Genomic DNA, 19,692 nt, shown 5'->3' with positions numbered 1-19,692 from the left:
CTAGAAATACACAAGGGAACTTACACAAGTCCATTTGTCTTCTGTTTTCTCAATCACAATAGTCTGTGTGTCACTACCTGGTGGTATATACTCATAGTCATCATAAAGGAGGCCTAGGATCGGATATTGTGTCCTGTACCTATATAGAAAAAAGTTAGTTTACCACCTGCACAAGAAAATGATTGTCATTCTTTTTTAGTCACTCCTAGTTTGATTCTCCTTATTAAGTTGGCTCTGAATGACTTTTAACTCTAAAAATAAAATACCTACAAAGCTTTACTACTATTATTTTCAAAAATGTAAAAGGGAAGTGCTTCTGCTACTGCAATGATGGACCACTGGGAACACAAGACAGTGATCTTAGAGAAGGGAACCAAATGACATGAGCCCTACAAGTGCCAAGTTACCTAGAGATTTTCTTGGTCATGGGATAGGGAAAGTGGAGCCAAATAAATTCCTTCAGTCTCACAAAGTTGAAGTGACAGAATTTCAAATAAAGGTATGCCAAAGTAGCTGGCTTACGGGGCGCCTGGGTGGCATAGTCGTTAAGCGTCCGCTGTCGGCTCAGGGCGTGATCCCAGCATTCTGGGATTGAGCCCCACATCAGGCTTCTCTGCTAGGAGCCTGCTTCTTCCTCTCCCACTCCCCCTGCTTGTGTTCCCTCTCTCGCTGGCTGTCTCTCTCTGTCAAATAAATAAATAAAATCTTTAAAAAAAAAAAAACAAAGTAGCTGGTGTAGGGCAGAATACCAGACAGAAGAGAGCTACATAGATAAAGGTCAAGAGACCTGTAGAGGGTTCTCCACAAGTCTTTGGATGTGCGGCAGCATGGTCCAAAGATCCCCGGGGTCGCAAGAAGAATGGGTGGTGCCTAAGTGCAGCACTGTTGCCAGGCAGAGGAGCATGGAAGCTGGCTGAGAACAGCGAGTCTAGGTGCCAGCTTCCTGCTCTGTGTGGCCATAAACTTCAAACCATCACACAGTCCAGCGACTGCTTTCCCAGGAGGTGTCCAACAAAAGGCAGAAGTGCTGGGAGACACTCCATGAGAGGAATAGTGCAGGTCTGCACCATGCGAGTCCCTAAAATTTGGAGTTTTGAAACTCAGTCTTGTGCCCGAGATTAAAAGCTCGACACAGGCAGGGCGAACACAGAGCTCTGACAGAAACTGGGGAGACAAGAGTGATTGATTGCTCTTTTGTGAGGGCTCACTGAAGAGTGAGGGGCGTGAATTTTCAGCTCTGGGGCCAAAGAGCAGGATGCAGCAATATCCTGATCCTGCAGATCAGTGCTGGAAGACATCACAGAGCAAAACAGCACCGCCTAGTGGAGTCCAGAGCTGCTTACAACAAACCCTGCCTCCCTGCGCACTGGAGGTGCATTTCCACTAGATCAAGTCCACCTGAGAATCACCAAAACAGGCCCTTCTCCCAGAAGACCAGCATAAACAACTCACACCAAATTTACTAAAGAAAATAGTATCTAGTATCCTTTGTACTTCTATTCTTTAGCTTATTATTATTACTTTTTCAATTATTTTCTTATTTTTTCAATTCTTTTTTAAATTCTTTTAAATAAAGTTTTATCCATATATACTTTTTATATATATTTTTATTTATTGTTTCCTCTCATTGTGTATATATATATATTTTTTTTTCTTATCTTCGGACATAGTTTCTTTTAAGAAGCAGACCAAAACACACCCAGGATCTAGTTATGTTTGTTTGTTTTGTTTTGTGGTTGTTGTTGTTGTTTTCCTTTTTCTTTCTTCTTTTCTTTTCTGGACAAAACGACAAGATGGAGAAATTCACCCCAAAAGAAAGAACAAGAGGTATTACTCACAGCCAGGTATTTAATGAGTACAGATATAAGTAAGATGTTTGGGCTAAAATTTAAAACAACAATTACATACACTAGCTGGGCTTGAAAAAAGCATAGAAGACACTAGAGAATCCTTTATCGTAGAGATAAAAGAACTAAAATCTAGTAAAGCCAAAATTATAAAAGCTATAACCAAGATGCAGTCCCAAGTGGAGGCCATAAAAAAGAGGATACATGAATCAGAAGAGCAATTCAGTGATATGGAAGATAAAATTATGGAATATAATGAAGCTGAAAAGAAGAGGGAAAGAAAATTATTAGATAATGAACATAGACTTAGGGAACTCAGCAATTCCATAAAGTGAAATAATATCAATATTAAAGGAGTCTCAGAGGAAGAGTGGGAAAAAGGGACAGAAGGTTAATTTGAACAAATTATAGCTGAGAATTTCCTTAATGTGAGTAGGGGAACAGGTATTCAAGTCCCAGAGGCACAGAAGTCCCCTCAAAATCAAGAAAAATAGGTCAACATCTCTATATATTAGAGTGAGACTTGCAAATTGCAAAGATAAAGAGAAAATTCACAAAGCAGTTGGGGAAAAGAGGTCTTTAACCCATAAGGGTGGACACATAAGGCTAGCAGCAGACCTGTCCACAGAGACCTGGCAGGCCAGAAATGAATGGCATGACATACTCAACATCCTAAAGCAGAAAAATATGCAACCAAGAATACTTTATCCAGCAAGGTTATCATTCAGAATAGAAGGAGAGATAAAGAGTTTCCAAGACAAATATGAAAGGAATTCATGAACACTAAGCCAGCCCTGCAAGAAATATTAAAGGGAACCCTTTCAGCAGAAAGAGAGACCAAAAGTAACAAAGACTAGAAAGGAACAGAGACAATTTACAGGAACAGTAACATTATAGGTAATACAATGGCACTAAAGTCATATCTTTCAATAAGGATTGTGAATGTAAATGGACTAAGTGCTCCAAAAAAAGACATAGGGTTACAGAATGGATAAAAGAAAAAAAAAAACAAGACCCATCAATATGCTACTTATGAGAGACTCATTCTAGAACCAAGACACCTCTAGATTGAAAATAAGGGGGTGGAGAACCATTTATCCTGCTAATGGACATCAAAAGAAAGCTGAGGTAGCCATAGATTTTAAACCAAAGACTGTAATGAGAGATGAAGGACACTATATCATAATAAAAAGGTCTGTCTAACAAGAAGATCTAACAATTGTAAAAATTTATGCCCCTAACTTGGTAGCAGTTAAATAATAAACCAATTAATAACAAAACTAAAGAAACTCATTGATAATAATACAATAACAGTAGGGGAATTTAACACCCCACTCATAGCAATGGACAGATCATCTAAACGGAAGATCAACATGGACATAAGGGCTTTGAATGACACACTCGAACAGATGGACTTAACAGATATCTTCAGAGCATTTCATCCTAAAGCAGGAGAATACACATTCTTTTCGAGTGCACATGGAACATTATTCAGAATAGATCACATACTGGGTCACAAATCAGGGCTCAAATGGCACGAAGATATTGAGATCATACATGGATATTTTCAGATCACTGTGCTATGAAACTTGAAGTCAACCCAAGAAAAAATTTGGAAGGACCACAAATACATAGAGGTTAAAGAACATCCAACTAAATAATGAATGGGTCAACCAGGAAATTAAAGAAGAATTTAAAAAATACATGGAAGCAAATGACAATGAAAACATGACAGTTCAAAACCTTTGGGATGTTACAAAGGCAGTCCTAAGAGGGAAGTATATAGCAATACAAGCCTACTTCAAGAAACAATAAAATTCTCAAATACACAACATAACCTTGCACCTAAAGGAACAGGAAAATGGACAGCAAATAAAGGCAAAATCCAGCAGAAGAAGAGAAATAATAAAGTTTAGAGCAGAGATGAGTGATATAGACATCAAAAACCCAGTAGAACAAATCAAAGAACCTAGGAGCTGGACCTTTGAAAGAATTAACAAAGTTAATAAACCCCTAGCCAGACTTATCAAAAAGACAAGACCCAAATAAATAAAATCATTAATGGAAAAGGAAAGATCACAAACAACACTGAAGAAATACAACCAATTATAGGAGAATATTATGAAAAATTATGTGCCAAAAAATTAGGCAGTCTGGAAGAAACAGATAAATCCTAAAAACATATAAACTACCAAAACTGAAATAGGCAGAAATGGAAAACTTGAACAGACTCATAATCTGCACAGAAATTGAAGCAGTAATCAAAAATTTCCCAAAAGACAAGAGTCTAGGGCCAGACGGCTTCCCAAGGGAAATGTACTAAACAATTAAAGAAGAATTAATACCTATTCTTCTGAAACTGTTCTAAAAAATAGAACTGTAAAGAAAACTTACAAACTCATTCCATGAGGCCAGCATTACCTTAATCCCAAAACCAGACAAAGACCCCACCAAAAAGGAGAATTACAGACCAATATCCCTTATGAACAAGAATGCAAAAATTCTCACCAAGTTATTAGCTAATAGGATCCAGTAGTACATTAACAGAATTTCTTACCACGACCAAGTGGGGTTTATTCCTGGGCTGCAAGGGTGGATCAAAATCCACAAATCAATCAATGTGATACATCACATAAATAAAAGAAAGGGCAAGAACCATATGATCCTTCAATATATGTAGAAAAATCATTTGACAAAATACAGTGTCCATTCTTGACAATAACCCTCCACAATGTAGGGATACAAGGAACATACCTCAATATCATAAAAGACCCACAGTGAATATCATCCTCAACAGGGAAAAACTGAGAGCTTTTCCTCTATGGTCAGGAACAGGACAGGGATGTCCACTCTCACCACTATTGTTTAACATAAGTCTTAGCCTCAACAATCAGACAACAACAACAACAAAAGGCATCCAAATCAGCAAAGAGGTCAAACTTTCACTCTTTGCAGATGACATGATACTCTATGTAGAAAACCCAAAAGACTCCACCCCAAAATTGCTAGGACTGATACAGAATTCAGTAGTCACAGGATATAAAATTAAAGCACAGAAGTCTGTTGCATTTCTACACACTAACAATGGAGCAGAAGGAGAAACCAAGGAATCGATCCCACTTACGATTGCACCATAAACCATGAGATACCTAGGAACAAACCTACCCAACAAGGCAAAGATCTGTGCTCTGAAAACTATAGAGCACTTATGAAGGAAATTGAAGAAGACACAAAGAAATGGAAAAACTTTCCATGTTCACGGACTGGAAGAACAAATATTGTTAAAATGTTTATTGTACCCAAAGCAATCTACACTTTCAAAGCAATCCCTATCAAAATGCCACGAGCATTTTTCACAAAGCTGGAAGAAACAATTCTAAAATTTGTATGGAACCAGAAAAAAACCTGAATACCCAAAGAAGTGTTGAAAAAGAAAAGCAAATTTAGAGGCATGACAATTCCAGACTTTAAGCTGTATTTCAAGGCTGTAATCATGAAGACAGTATGGTACCAGCACAAAAACAGACACATGGATCAATGGAACAGAATAGAGAACCCAGAAATGGACCCTCAAGTCTATGGTCAAATAATCTTCAAAAAAGCAGAAATGAATATCCAATGGAAAAACGTCTCTTCAACAAATGGTGTTGGGAAAATGGACAGCCATATTCAGAAGAATGAAACTGAACCACTTTCTTACACTACACGGAAAAATAAACTCAAAATCGTTGAGAGAACTTAATCTGAGACAGGAGTCTTTCAAAATCCTAGAGGAGAACAGATGCAGCAATCCCTTTGTCCTCAGCCACAGCAACTTCTTGCTAGACACACCTCCAGAGGCAAGCACAACAAAGAAAAAATCAATTATTGGGACTTCATCAGGATAAAAACCTTTTTTTGGAGCAAAGGAAACAATCAACAAAACTAAAAGGCAACCTACTGAATGGGAGAAGATACTCACAAATGATATATCAGGTAAAGAGCTAGTATCCAAAATCTATAAAGAACATATCAAACTTAAAACCCAAAAAACAAAAAATCCAGTCAATAAATGGGCAGAAGACATGAACAGACATTTCTCCAAGGAAGACATGCAAATGGCTGACACATGAAAAAATGTTCAACATCACTCAGCATCACGGAAATACAAATCAAAACCATGATGCAATACTACCTCACATTGATCAGAATGGCTAAAATTAACAACTCAAGAAACCACAGAGAATGGCTAAAATTAACAAGGCAGGAAACAACAGATGTTGGCGAGGATGCGGATAAAGGGGTACCCTCTTATACTTTTGGTGGGAATGCAAGCTGCTGCAGCCACTCTGGAAAACAGTATGGAGGTTCCACAAAAAGCTGAAAATAGAGCTACCCTATGACCCAGCAATTGCACTACTAGGTATTTACCCAAAGGATACAAACATAGTGATTCAAAGTGGCACACGCATATTATTCAGCCATCAAAAAGAATGAAATCTTGCCATTTGCAATGATGTGGATGGAACTAGAGTGCATTATGGTAAACAAAATAAGTCAGTAGAAAAACAAATACCATACGATTTATCTCATTGTGGAATTTAAGAAACAAAACAGATGACATAGGGGAATGGAAGGAAAAGTAAAATAAGATAAAAACAGAGGGAGGCAACCCATAAGAGACTCTTAACTACAGGGAACAAACAGGGGGTTGCTGGAGAGGAAGTGCGTCAGGGTATGGTGTAATTGGGTGATGGACATTAAGCAGGTCACTTAATGTAACGAGCACTGGGTGTTATATGCAGCTGATAAATTACTAAATTCTACCCTTGAAACTGACAAAACACTATATGTTAACTAAATTGAATTTAAATTAAAAAGAAGTATTAATACATATTCCCCTCAAATTATTCCCCCAAAAAGAGGAAGAAAAGCTTCTAAATACATTCTCTGAGGCCAGCATCACTCTGACACCAAAACAAAAGACTCCACAGAAAAGGAAAACTATAGGTCAATATCTGTGATGAACATAAATATAAAAATCATCAACAAAATGTTAGCAAATCACACTCAGTAATGAATCAAAAGGATCACTCATTATGATGAATTGGGATTTATTCTGGGGATGCAAAGATGGTTCAATATTCCAAAATCAATCAATGTGATATACCACATCAACAATGGAAGGATAAAAATTGTATCATCTCAGTAGATGCAGAAAATGCATTTGACAAAATTCAACATCTGTTTATGATTAAAACTCTCAACAAAATATATTGAGAGGAATCATACCTAAACATAATAAAGGCCACATATGGAAAACCTGCAACCAACATCATACTCAATGGTGAAAACGTGAGAGCTTTTCCTTAAAGATCAGGAACAAGATGGGGATGTCCACTCTCACCACTTTTATCCAACAAAGTACTGAAAGTCTTAGCCACAGCTGACAAGAAAAAGAAATAAGAAGCATCCATATTGGTAAGGAAGAAGTAAATCTTTCACTATTTGTAGATGATGTACCATACATTAAAAACCCTATAGACTCCATAAAATCAATTGGAAATAATAAATAAATTTAGTAAAGTCATAGGATACAAAAATCAAAGTACAGAAATCTGTTGCATTCCTATAAACTAATAATGAAGCAGCAGAAAGTGAAATTAAGAAACAATCCCATTTTCATTCCACCAAAAAGAACAAAATTCTTACAAATAAACTTAACTAAGGAGGTGAAAGACCTGTACTCTGAAAACTATAAAACACTGAAGAAAGAAATTGAAGACATGTGGAAACGTATGGAAACATATACCATGCTAATGTACTGGGAGCCTTAATATTTTTTAAATGTTTATGCTACCCATTTTAGATTTTTCTATTCTTTTGAGTGACGCTTGGATGGCTATGTATTTTCCCCTTAGGACTGCCTTTGCAGTGTCCCATAGGCTTTGGACTGATGTGTTTTCATTCTCATTGGTCTCCAAAAATTGCTTAATCTCCTTTTTAATTCCCCGGTTTACCCAATCATTCTTGAGCAGGATGGGTCTTAGTTTCCAAGCGTTTGAGTTTCTTCCAAATTTTTCCTTGTGATTGAGTTCCAGTTTCAAAGTATTGTGGTCTAAGAATATGCAGGGAATAATCTCAGTCTTTTGGTATCAGTTGAGACCTGTTTTATGACCCAGAATACGGTCTATTCTGGAGAAAGTTCCATGTGCATTCAAAAAGAATTATGCTGTTGTTCTGGGGTGTAGTGTTCTGGATATATCTATGAGGTCCATCTGGTCTAGTATATCATTCAAAGCTCTTGTTTCTTTGTTGATTTTCTGCTTAGGTGATCTGTCTATTGCTGAGAGCAGAGTGTTGAGGTCCCCTACTATTAACGTATCATTATCTATATGTCTCTTTATTCTGGTTAACAGTTGGCTTGTGTATCTAGCTGTTCCCCCATTGAGGGCATAGATATTTATAATTGTCATATCCACTTGTTGGATACATCCTTTAAGAATAATATAGTGTCCTTCTGTATCTCTAACTACAGTCTTTATTTTAAAATCTAATCTGTCTGATATGAGAATTGCTACCCCAGCTTTCTTTTGAGGTCCATTGTCATGAAAAATGCTTTTCCATCCCTTCACTTTCAGTCTGGATATATCTGTAGGTTCAAAATGAGTCTCTTGTAGACAGCACATGGATGGGTCATGTCTTTCTATCCAATCTGCAGCCAATTTGGAAAACAATGTGGAGGTCCCTTAAAAAGTTAAAAATTGAGCTACCCTATGATCCAGCATTTGCACTACTGGGTATTTACCCCAAAGATACAGATGTAGTGAAGAGAAGGGCCATATGCACCCCAACGTTCATAGCAGCATTGTCCACAATAGCTAAAGTGTGGAAGGAGCCAAGGTCCTTCAACAGATGACTGGATTAAGATGTGGTCCATATATACAATGAAATATTACTCAGCCATCAGAAAGAATGATTGCCCAACATTTGCAGCAACATGGACGGGACTGGAGGAGATTATGCTAAGTGAAATAAGTCAAGCAGAGAAAAACAATTATCATATGGTTTCACTCATTTATGGAATATAAGAAATAGCAGGGAGATTGGTGGAATGAAGGGAAGAATGAAGGGGGGGTCAACAGAAGGGGGAATGAACCATGACAGACTATGGACTCTGGGAAAAAACTGAGGGCTTCTGAGGGGAAGGGGATGGGGGATTGGGATAGGCCGGTGATAGGTATTAAGGAGAGCACATATTGCATGGAGCACTGGGTGTTATACGCAAATAATGAATCATGGAACATTACATCAAAAACTAAAGATGTACTGTATGGTGACTAACATAACGTAATAAAAAGTAATTATAAAACATGTTTATGCTACCCAAAGCAATCTACAGATATAATGCAATCCCTTTAAAAATAACATTTTTCACAGAACTAGAACAAATAATCCTAAAATATTTATGGAACCACAAAAAACCTGAAATAGCCAAAGCAATTTTGAGAAAGAAAAACAAAGTTGTAGGTATCACAATTCCAAATTTCAAGATACATTACAAATACATAATCAATGCATTATGTTACTGGCACAAAAACAGACACATATGTCAATGGAAAAAATAGATCAGAAAGAAACCCACACTTAATGGTCAATTAGTCTATAACAAAGGAGGCATGAAAATACAAGGGGAATAGACAGTCTCTTCCACAAATGGTATTGGAAAAACTGGACAGCAACACATAAAGAATGAAACTAGACCTGTCTTACACCATACACAAAAATAAATTCAAAATGGATTAAAGACCTAAATGTGAGACCTGAAGCCATAAAAATCCTAGAAGAAAACACAGACAGTAATTTCTCTGACATTGGCCATAGCAAACTTTTTCTAGATATGTCTCCTAAAGCAAGAGAAAGAAAAGCAAAAATAAGCTATAAAAAGCTTTTGCACAGTAATGGAAACCATCAAAACAAAACAAAACAAAAAAACCTTCTGATATTTGCAAATGATATATCTGATAAGGGGTTGATATCCAAAATATATAAAGAACTTATACAACTCAATACCAAAAAACCAGCAATTTGTTTAAAACAAGATCAGAGGAACTTCTTTTTCCAAAGATGACAGATAGATGACCAACAGGCACAAGAAAAGATGCTCGACATCACTAATCATCAGGGAAATGCAAATAAAAGCCACAATAAGCTATCACCTTACACGTATCAGAATGGCTAAAATAAAAAAGTCAAGACATAACAAGTGTTGGCAAGGATGTGGAGAAAAAGGAACCCTAATATACTGTTGATGTGGATGTAAATTGGTACAGCCACTGTGGAAATCAGCATAAAGTTTCCATAAAAAATTAAAAATAGAAATACCATGTGATCCAATAATTCCATTACTGAGTACTTACCCAACAAAACAAAATACTAATTTGAAATGATATGTGCACCCCTATGTTTATTGAAGCATTATTTAGCCAAGATATGGAAGCAACATAAGTGTCCATTGAAAAGAGAAATGGATAAGGAAGAAGTGATATATAATGGAATATTACTCAGCCATAAAAAAGGATCAGCTTTTGCCATTTGCAATAACTGGATGGAACTCGAGGGTATTATGCAAAGTGAAATAAATCAGACCAAGAAAGAAAAATACCATTTGATTTCATTCATATATGGAACCTAAACAAGAACAACAACAGAAAATGAACAAAATGCAGAATCAGGCTTATAAATACAGAGAACAAACCAATGGTGCCAGAAAGGAGGCAGTTGGGGGATGGGCAAAATGGGTGAAAGGCTGTGGGAGCTACAGGCTTCTAGTCACGGAATGAATAAGTCACAGGAATAAAAGGCACAGCATTAGGAATATAGTCAATGATATTGTAATAGTGTTGCATGGTGACTGGTGGTAACTACACTTGTGGTGAATATAGCATAACATATAGAGAAGTTGAATCACTGCATTATACGCCTGAAACTAATGTACTTTGTGTGTCAACTACACTCAAATAAAAGTACTGGTAAGTGATGAATCACTAAATTCTACTCCTGAAACTAATATTGCACTACATGTTAACTAACAAGAATTTAAATAAAAACTTGAAACATAAAAAAAAGAAAAACAAGTCTAACATCAAAAACAATTCTATAACAGTAACATCAAAAAATATAATACTTAGAAATAAATTTAACAAAAAAGAAGTGTAAGACTTGTGCAATGAAAGTACAAAATACTGTTTTAAGAAATTAAAGAGGATCTAAATGGAAAAAGGATCCCATGCTCATGGATTAAAAGACTTAATATTGTTAGCATGGCAATAATACCCAAAGTTTTCTACATATTTAATGAAATCCCTTGAAAAGCTTATCCTAAAGTACATATGGAAAAGCAAAGGACCAAAAATAGCTAAAGCAATCTTGAAAAGAATTTTAAAAATTCACACTCCTGGTTTCAAAATGTAATGAAAAAGCCAAAGTAATTAAGACAGCATGGTACTTGCATAAAGACAGATGATTAGATCAATGGAGGAAAACTGAGAATTTACAAATTTACCCTTACATTTATGGTCTTTTGATTATCGACAAGGATGCCAAGTTAATTCAATTGGTGAAAGAATAGCATATTCCACAAAAGATACTGGGACAACAAGATAGCCCCATGCACAAGAATGAACTTGGACTCCTAATTCACACAGCAGAAAAATTAATTCAAAATGGTTCATAGATCTAAATGTAATAGGTAAAACTATAAAACTTTTAGGAGAATACATGGGTGCAAATTTTCATGATCTTGGGTTAGGCAATGGTTTCTTAATATGATACCAAAAGCACAAGTAAGAAAAGAAAAAAATAGGTGAATTGGACTTCCTCAAATTTGAAAACTTGTGCTGCAAATGATACTGAGATAGTAAAAAGACCACCCATAGAATGGAAGAAAATATTTGCAAAATCATATCTCTGACAAGGGACTTGTATCCAGAATATCTCTTACAATTCAGCAGTAAAAAACCAAATAATTTAACTTAAAGATGGACAAAGAATTTGTACAGTCATTTCTCCAAAGATGATCTATAAATGGCCAATAACACATGAAAAAATACTAAACATTAATTATTAAAGAAATACAAATGTAAACCACAGTAAGATGCCACCTCACACCCTTAAGATGGCTATAATCTAAGAGATGAACAATAACAAATGTTGGGGAGGATGGAGAGAAATTGAGCCCTCAATACACTGCTGGTGGGAATGTCAAATTATGCAGCTGCTTTGGAAAATAGTTTAGCAGCTCCTCAAAAAGTTAAACACGGTTACCATGTGCCCCAGCAACCCCCCTCCTAGGTGTATACATAAAATGTTGTATAACCCTGAAATGTAATATTATTTAATAACAATAAGCAATGAAGTACTGACACATGCTAAAACATGAATGAATCTTGAAAACATTATGTGAAGTGAAAGAATCCAGTCACAAAAGACTACATTTTGTGTTCCATTTACATGAAATATCCAAAGTAGACTTTTGCTGAAACTATTCCTAAAGAGTCACTTTCTATTTCATTTTGCTAAACTGCTGGGATGTCAGCTGTGGTCAGATTGCTACTATGAGGGGAGATGCCTAAGAATGCCGTCTACATAGGAAAGAGCAGAGCCAAGAGATAAAGAAGGACATATTTCTGAAGAAATATTTTTAGTACACAAATCCATCTGAACACCAAGCAATCCCAATTAAGTGAATTAACTAATTCCCAGTTTATACTGGGTTTCTGGCATGTGCAACTGAAAGAATCTTGACTCAAATGGTTGGTTAAACAACAAATTATTTGTTTTTTACTTACATTGTATTTGATATATTGTAAATACAGGAAAGATGTGCTACAGAACTTTATTTACCATAATAGCTATGTTTTTGTGTAAATATTCATTCTTCAGTAGATTTACTGCCCTGCAGAAAACAAACTCTGTCTAGGGGCATATACATCAATTAAACATGCTATACCTTGGATTAAATAATAGCCAAAGTTATATTCAAAATTTATTTAAAAATACATTACTTTTTAGTAGTAATAGTAGTCCTTCCACCACTGGAGTGTTGGTTATGAGATGAATACACTTCTTGTCTCAACTTTGAGAGTTCCTTACAAATAGAAGACAATATAATTATTTGAAAACAGTAGAAACAGGAGGTTAAGAAGTATGTTCGATCATTTAACAAGGTTACTAAGAATAATTATTTTTTTCCTTCCCTTTCACCTTGAACATGAGAATGTTCTAATCCTACCTGTTGAATACTATATATTATTGCTTCATGGTACCTAATACGTTACATAATATGCCTGTTCAGGAATTCACTAACTGGTATAGGATTTCTATATTTAAGGGATAACATGATATTGAATGGGCATGGTTCTCAAGATAAAGATGAGAAAGTTTTTGTCCTAAGAAGCTTGAAAAGTATCATCATGGCAAAAAGGTACTAAAACTTCAATATGGAAGCAGGTATTATTTCCTAACAGAAGGTCTATCACTGATCATTACTACAAAGCATAGTTCAGTAACAGTGATATGACATTAGCCAACATTTTTGGTAGTTCCTTCCTTCAGTACCTATTTTATAACAGATCCTGGGCTATATGCTACAGATACAGAGAGGACTATAACAGTCCTTCGCTGAAGCAACTAATAATAAAGCGTAAATAGCTCACAGTCTTACTGAGAGTTTCATTGGTAATGATATATAACATTAAAATATTAAGTGCACAGTAACAGTCTTTTTTGTTTCAATTCTTACTTTCGTTTGAATTATATCTCTTAAAATATGAATCTTCACTTCTTCACAGTTGGTTGCATTCTACTTCATGAATAAAGTGAGTTTTGGGAATGTGCCCTTCTCTAGTTCATGGAAAGTATTTATCATACTGAACTGAGTTCCTCTCTACCTCTACCACTTCCTTTCTTACCTCTGACTGACGCTTTATAAGGGAATCCTTTTCTTCCAGCAAGCTTGTCAGTTCATGAAGCTTGAACTGGAAGTCACTACAACTTCCTTCTCTTCTTGAAACATCTTTTTGGTACTGATTTAATTGAGACTAGTGATTTAAAAGAAAGAAGAATTATTATAAATCTGATTTATGAAATAGGTGATTGGGTTCCAAGAGGTTTAGTGACATAAAGTCATACAGCAATTTATGAAATGAAGAGCAAAGTACCAATAGTTGTAAACATTTGTAGAGTTTGATGAATGTAAAATATGAATAAAAATGATAATTAGGCATTTCTCATTTTTTAAAGATAACTTATACTATTTAGGGCTAGGCATTACTTAAGTAACAGTCCTAAGCCACAAGAATTAAAATAAAGCTAAGAAAATAGGTATTTTAGATTCCTTCAAATACTAATTAAAGAAAACTCATTAATAACTAATATTATATTGTGATTTGCAGTTCACAAAATATTCCTCCTGCTTGATTTATCTCAATTCTCACAGCAGCCCTGTGAAATAAGTATTATTAAAATCCTTATTTGCAGAACAGGTAAATGAGATTACCAGAGAGGTTACATGACATACAGTCCCACAACTAGTAAGCAATATGGCTGCAACTCCAAGACAGGTATTCTGACTCCAGATCCTGCCAATTTTCATCTTTACTACATTATGTGTGCATAGATGGCTGTTAAGTTAAAGTAATGTTGGGATGAAAAAGAAACAAGTGAAGGAAATCTGCTAGAAAACATGGTAGGCTTTTGAACAAATTATATTTTATTTCATTTTGGTTTTTGGAAAAAATTCTACAATGATATTTGGAAAGAAAAATCTATGGTTGGCTTTTCCATTAAATATTTAAGTATATTTAACTATATTTAGGAATCAGTAAATTAAGAGTTAGTCACTTTGATATAGAATTACAAGATAAAGCAATGTATACTTATTCTCACAAATGTCACCCTAATTTTGATTAGCCTAAATTAGAAAACAATTTGGCAATATTCTACACACAGTAATATGTTTTTAAATAAAAAGTTCTATGTCATATTCCTGACTCTACCTTCAGTTGATTTTTCCTTGTAGCTTTAAACTTATTAGAAAGTTTTGGCTGACCTGTCTATTCATGCGCTGTAGGATCAACATACCCTTAGCTTGCAGATCTCTCTATCTTTCTCCATTCTTAAGTTTTTTACCATCTCCATGTAATGGTTTCCAATCTCATCCATTTTTGTCTGCAGCATCGGGCCTGTGCAAGTCTCAGAAACCTACACAAGGCAAAACAACTTTCTGTAATTGGATTGTTATGAAGAAAATACATATTATATTATAAGACATTATTATATGAAAACTACATGATTAAATGAGGCATTGGAATAAAAAAACAATTTTTAGGAATTGCACTATACAGCTCAAATGGCAGTGAGATAAGACATAACTACATATAAGATCATCAGAAAGCAGTCCATGTATTTTCTTAAGAGGAATGGTATAACTGAGGCATTAACAAATTAAAACAAAATTTTAATACCTGTATTCTAAGATTTTTATTCTCTTGTTCTAAATTACGCTTACAGTATTCCAGTTCTTTTAATCTATATTCCATGTCTGATAGTGTATGTCGAAGAGAGAGATTGTTTTCTTCCAATACTTGGCATTTTGATGTTGAGTCTTGAAGTCCTTGCTATAAAGAAGACACAAGTAAGACAAAGGGATTCTACTTTTTTGGAGGAAAGTGCTCTCTTGGTTGATTAATTCAATGAAATAAAGCAAATACTTTTCCATGCCCAGTTTTCTTATATAGGTACCCTTAAACGGTAAGTTAAATCAACCATGAAAGAGATTCTTGCCCCTAGTCTGATATGCTTATCTTGAGTGAGAAAGAATCAAGACTGGATGAATTTTCAGTGGTTCAATTTTGCATTCTGACTCTTGGTACTCTTCAACAATATTTTGCCTTCTAGTAGGCACCAATATGACCATATACCTGACTATTTATGTGGAAACTGAGAAAAAAAATTGGGACTGTCATAGAAGTGAAGATTAGGAAGGCATCAGCCTTAAACACTCATTACAATTTCTTTTAAATCATCTCTGCTTAGACATCTGGAGAGTATTTCTAGAGTTAACTCACTTATTCACAGCACAAACGTGTGTTAAGACCCACAAAACCTTTTTTTAATCTACACATTAGTAGATTAAATGAATGAGTGAACTTAGCTTTTCAATATTTATACAGTTCTTGTCACCTAACAGCACAGATAATTGTGGATTAGTATATACTTTATCTAAAGTATACAAGGTTATCTGTTTTTATGAGAGAGTTTTCAGCCATTGGAAATAAAGCCACTCAGTTCTAATATGAATAAATTGTTCCATCATATTTTAGTTCTGTCTGGATTGTATGTCATAAATACAGTGTGTCAGTAATTCTGCATATGAAAATCTATCAATCTAGTTTACCATCAATGAAGATAACAAGTTACCTGCTGCTGGCGATTATTTGCTCTCACTGATGCTAAGAGTTCTTCATACTCTTTTATTTGAGTTTCTTTGAATGCCACATCTTTCTCAAGTCTTATTTTGTCATTTTCCAATGACTAGAAGCAAAATTACTTGTTAAGATTCAGAATTACAGAAACTTGTCAACAGTTATATAATACAAAGTCTAGTTTACATTGGAAGCCTTAAATAAGCACTTCTTTCACTTGCAGTTGCCTGATAAAACAGAATTCTAAAAAGTCAAGCAAAATATAAGATACAAATGGATGAAACTTTTAAAACCTGCATTCTTAGAGACTTTTTGATGAATTGACTAATTCTAAGTTCAATGAAACAAAACCTTCAAATTATTTTAATGTTTTGTCTGAATCTACAAAGACTCCTTGTTAACCCCAGCAGGTGGTGAATTTCCAAATTAGAGTCTAAATGTTTTCATCAGAACCCAGAATGAAATAACCCACTCCAGTTGGGGGGAGTTATTCATTATATGGAAGGTATTCTGAATGTATTTAGCTGATGGCATCAAGAATGCCAACTGAAATAGAAAATAGAAAAGGTTAACTTCTTGGAGAAAGAAGTTTTCAAGTATTCAAAGAAATTCAGAGTATGTTTTATTATTACAGAAAAATGGGAAATTCCCTTTCAATGAATTAGATTATTCCAATTTTGCAAGCTACTTCCTGGCTCTAGGTATTAAATTATCTTAGTGGTAAACTAAATAATAAGTGCATACCCAACTTTCTTTTATTTTGACATTGGAGAGCTCTTATCTTTTCTTTCAACCTCAATTAATTGTTTCAAGAAAATATGTCTGGGTGAGCATAATATTGTTGCATTGTATTAAATTTTGAAAGGTAGACTGAATTACTTCATTTCTATGTTAGGAAGTTAGGAACTAGGAAGGCTTTGGAAAGAAAAATAAAAATAAATGTTACTGTCAAGTCATTTTGAAGATGTCCAAGCTCCTCCCGTAAGTTGCTGAATGTGGACAGCACTAGCCGAAGTGATTTATCAGACATACCCCTCATCTGGAGGAAGAAAAGGATTGATGGTTTGTATTTACTAGCATTTACAAACAGACAATATAAGTGATAGTAGTCTTATTTTTCTGTTCCCATAAGCAAACTTATTAAAAATTTTATTTTTTATATAACAATATTAGAATAATGATACAAGGCATTTTATCAATAACATACACAAGTAATCCAATCAGTATTCCTGAAGACATCATAGCTATGTGATTAGAACAAGTCTATTATTTTTTCCATGATGAAGTATCATATTTCTCACAAGACAGAACTCTATCAACAAATTCTTAAATTTGTTTTTATTCTTTATTTAAAGATTAGAAAAGAAGAGGCAGTCAAACTTCAAATAATAAAATGCATATCTTTAAGTGTGCTGCCAAATGTATGGATTTTTCCTGAGGTGAGAAAAATATAACACTAATTAAGTTTAACTTTGAAGTATAGAAACATCTCAAATTTTAAAGAGGAGAGAGAAGCCCTTTTACTAGATTAAACTCACTTATTTAAAAAAAATGGTTTAAAAAGCAGGCAACTTCATTTCTGGAAAGATAGAGTAGAAATACTTTTCCCTATTCCTTCTAAGTATAACTGAAAGCCCTGGACATTACTATGTATAAAACAAACATGAAAAGACTCAGAAAGAAGAAGGAAGTCTGGTTAGGAAAATCGCAACCCCCAAAATGACACAGAAGTGAGTTCTTAGGTTTTCTTTTTGCTTCGTGTATCACAAACTGGTGTTGGAGAAGTCAGTAACCCAGAAACACCACTGGATACAGACAACAAAAGTCTTTAGAAAATCTGCTCTCTCTAGCCAAAGAACCATGAAAAGAGCAGCCTAGCAAGGCAGAGAACTTTTAGATAATAACCACTCTATTCCAACCAAACACCACAGAGAATTACCTTCAACTTTATACTTCCACCCAAACCATCAAAGGCCAAGAAGGGAACCTAGACTTTCTCTCTCACCAGGCTCTAAAAAGGTCCACCAACACCACTTACCAGGTTGGTGTTAGAGAAGGCAGGGTGGAGAGATAGGACTTTCATCCCCCCCGCTGGGAAAAAAAAATGAGACCCCAAACACTGTGGTTCAGTTGAGAGTATGAAAGGAGCCTCGGCTTTCACCTTATCCGGTAGTAATAATATACTGTTCCATCTCCCTGCTGGGGTGATGTCAGAGTTTTCTCAATGAAGAGTCAAGACTTTCATCACTGCCCAGCAGAAATGAGGCCACTCACCTTGCAGTGTCAGTGAAGGCCGATTCAGGAACAGTAATAAGACACCCCTCTACATCCAAACCAGGGTAATCAGTGAGGGCCTCATAGAGAACCACAATTTCTACCCTAGCTCAGGAGGAACAAGGAGCTCCTTCCCTGATTGGTGTCAGCAGAAGCTGAGTGGGGAGCCTGGATTTCCACCCTAAGCTGGCAGTAACAGGCAGTGCCCCCACGTCCTCTGTTGTTTCAGTATCAAAGGAGGCCTACTAAAACAGAAGATCTGAATAAGATTCAGTGTCATAACATAATACTCAAAATGTCCAGGTTTCAATTTAAAAAAAAATCACTAGTCATTCTAAGAATCAGGAAAATCTTACCTTGATAAGAAAAACAATTAACAGATGCCAACATCAAGATAACAGAAATGTTAGAATAGTCTGACAAGGATTTTAAAGCAGCCATCATAAACATACTTCAATAAAAATTTACAGACTTAACAATAGAAAGTCTTAGCAACAGAACAGAAAATCTCAGAAAAGAAATAGAAGATGTAAAGAATAACTAAACAGAAGTCCTAGAATTGTAAACCTCAATAACTAAAAAAACAAAAACCTCAATGGATGGACTAAAAACCCAATGGAAAGAACAGAACAAAGAATCAGTAAACTTGAAGATAGAACAATAAGAAAGTACTTTATTAGAACAGCAGAGAGAAAATAGATTGGAAAATAATTGAACAGAGCCTCAGAGACCTGTGAGAGTATAAGACATATCTAACATATATGCTATAAAAGTCCTAGAAGAAAAGAAGAGGGTGGAACTGAAAAAGTACTTGAAGAAATAATGGCTGTGAACTTCCCCAAATTAGCAAAAAGCATAAGTATAGATTCAAAAAGTTGAGGAATTCCTGAACAGAAATGCATGCCCAGACAAATGAGTCAAACTTCTTAAAAGTAAAGATAAATTTTAAATTTTGAAAACAGTAAGAGAAAACTTCACTGTTGGTAATAACAACTCAAATGACAGCATATTTTTCATCAGAAATCTTAATGGCCAGAGGAACATAGCACACCATTTTTTTAAAAGATTTTATTTATTTATTTATTTATTTATTTATTTATTTATTT

General features: G+C 35.0%; 1 protein-coding gene across 1 annotated transcript in view; it reads right to left on the bottom strand.

Annotated features, from left to right (window-relative positions):
• POF1B (POF1B actin binding protein) overlaps window positions 1–19,692 on the bottom strand; it is an 86,945-nt gene continuing 67,253 nt past the window's right edge. The window contains exons 9-15 of the mRNA XM_008700619.2: window positions 17,259–17,351; window positions 16,308–16,421; window positions 15,353–15,505; window positions 14,970–15,089; window positions 13,799–13,927; window positions 12,893–12,975; window positions 1–139 (exon numbers count right to left, since the gene is read on the bottom strand). Of these exons, the coding sequence (XP_008698841.2) occupies window positions 1–139; window positions 12,893–12,975; window positions 13,799–13,927; window positions 14,970–15,089; window positions 15,353–15,505; window positions 16,308–16,421; window positions 17,259–17,351 (831 nt within the window). The remainder of the gene's footprint in view (window positions 140–12,892; window positions 12,976–13,798; window positions 13,928–14,969; window positions 15,090–15,352; window positions 15,506–16,307; window positions 16,422–17,258; window positions 17,352–19,692) is intronic.

This window comes from Ursus maritimus, assembly GCF_017311325.1.
Source record: "Ursus maritimus isolate PB19 chromosome X unlocalized genomic scaffold, ASM1731132v1 scaffold_X1, whole genome shotgun sequence".
NCBI lineage: Eukaryota > Metazoa > Chordata > Mammalia > Carnivora > Ursidae > Ursus > Ursus maritimus.
Note: the sequence above shows the minus strand (reverse complement) of the source record. Positions and strands in the feature narration are given on the sequence as shown.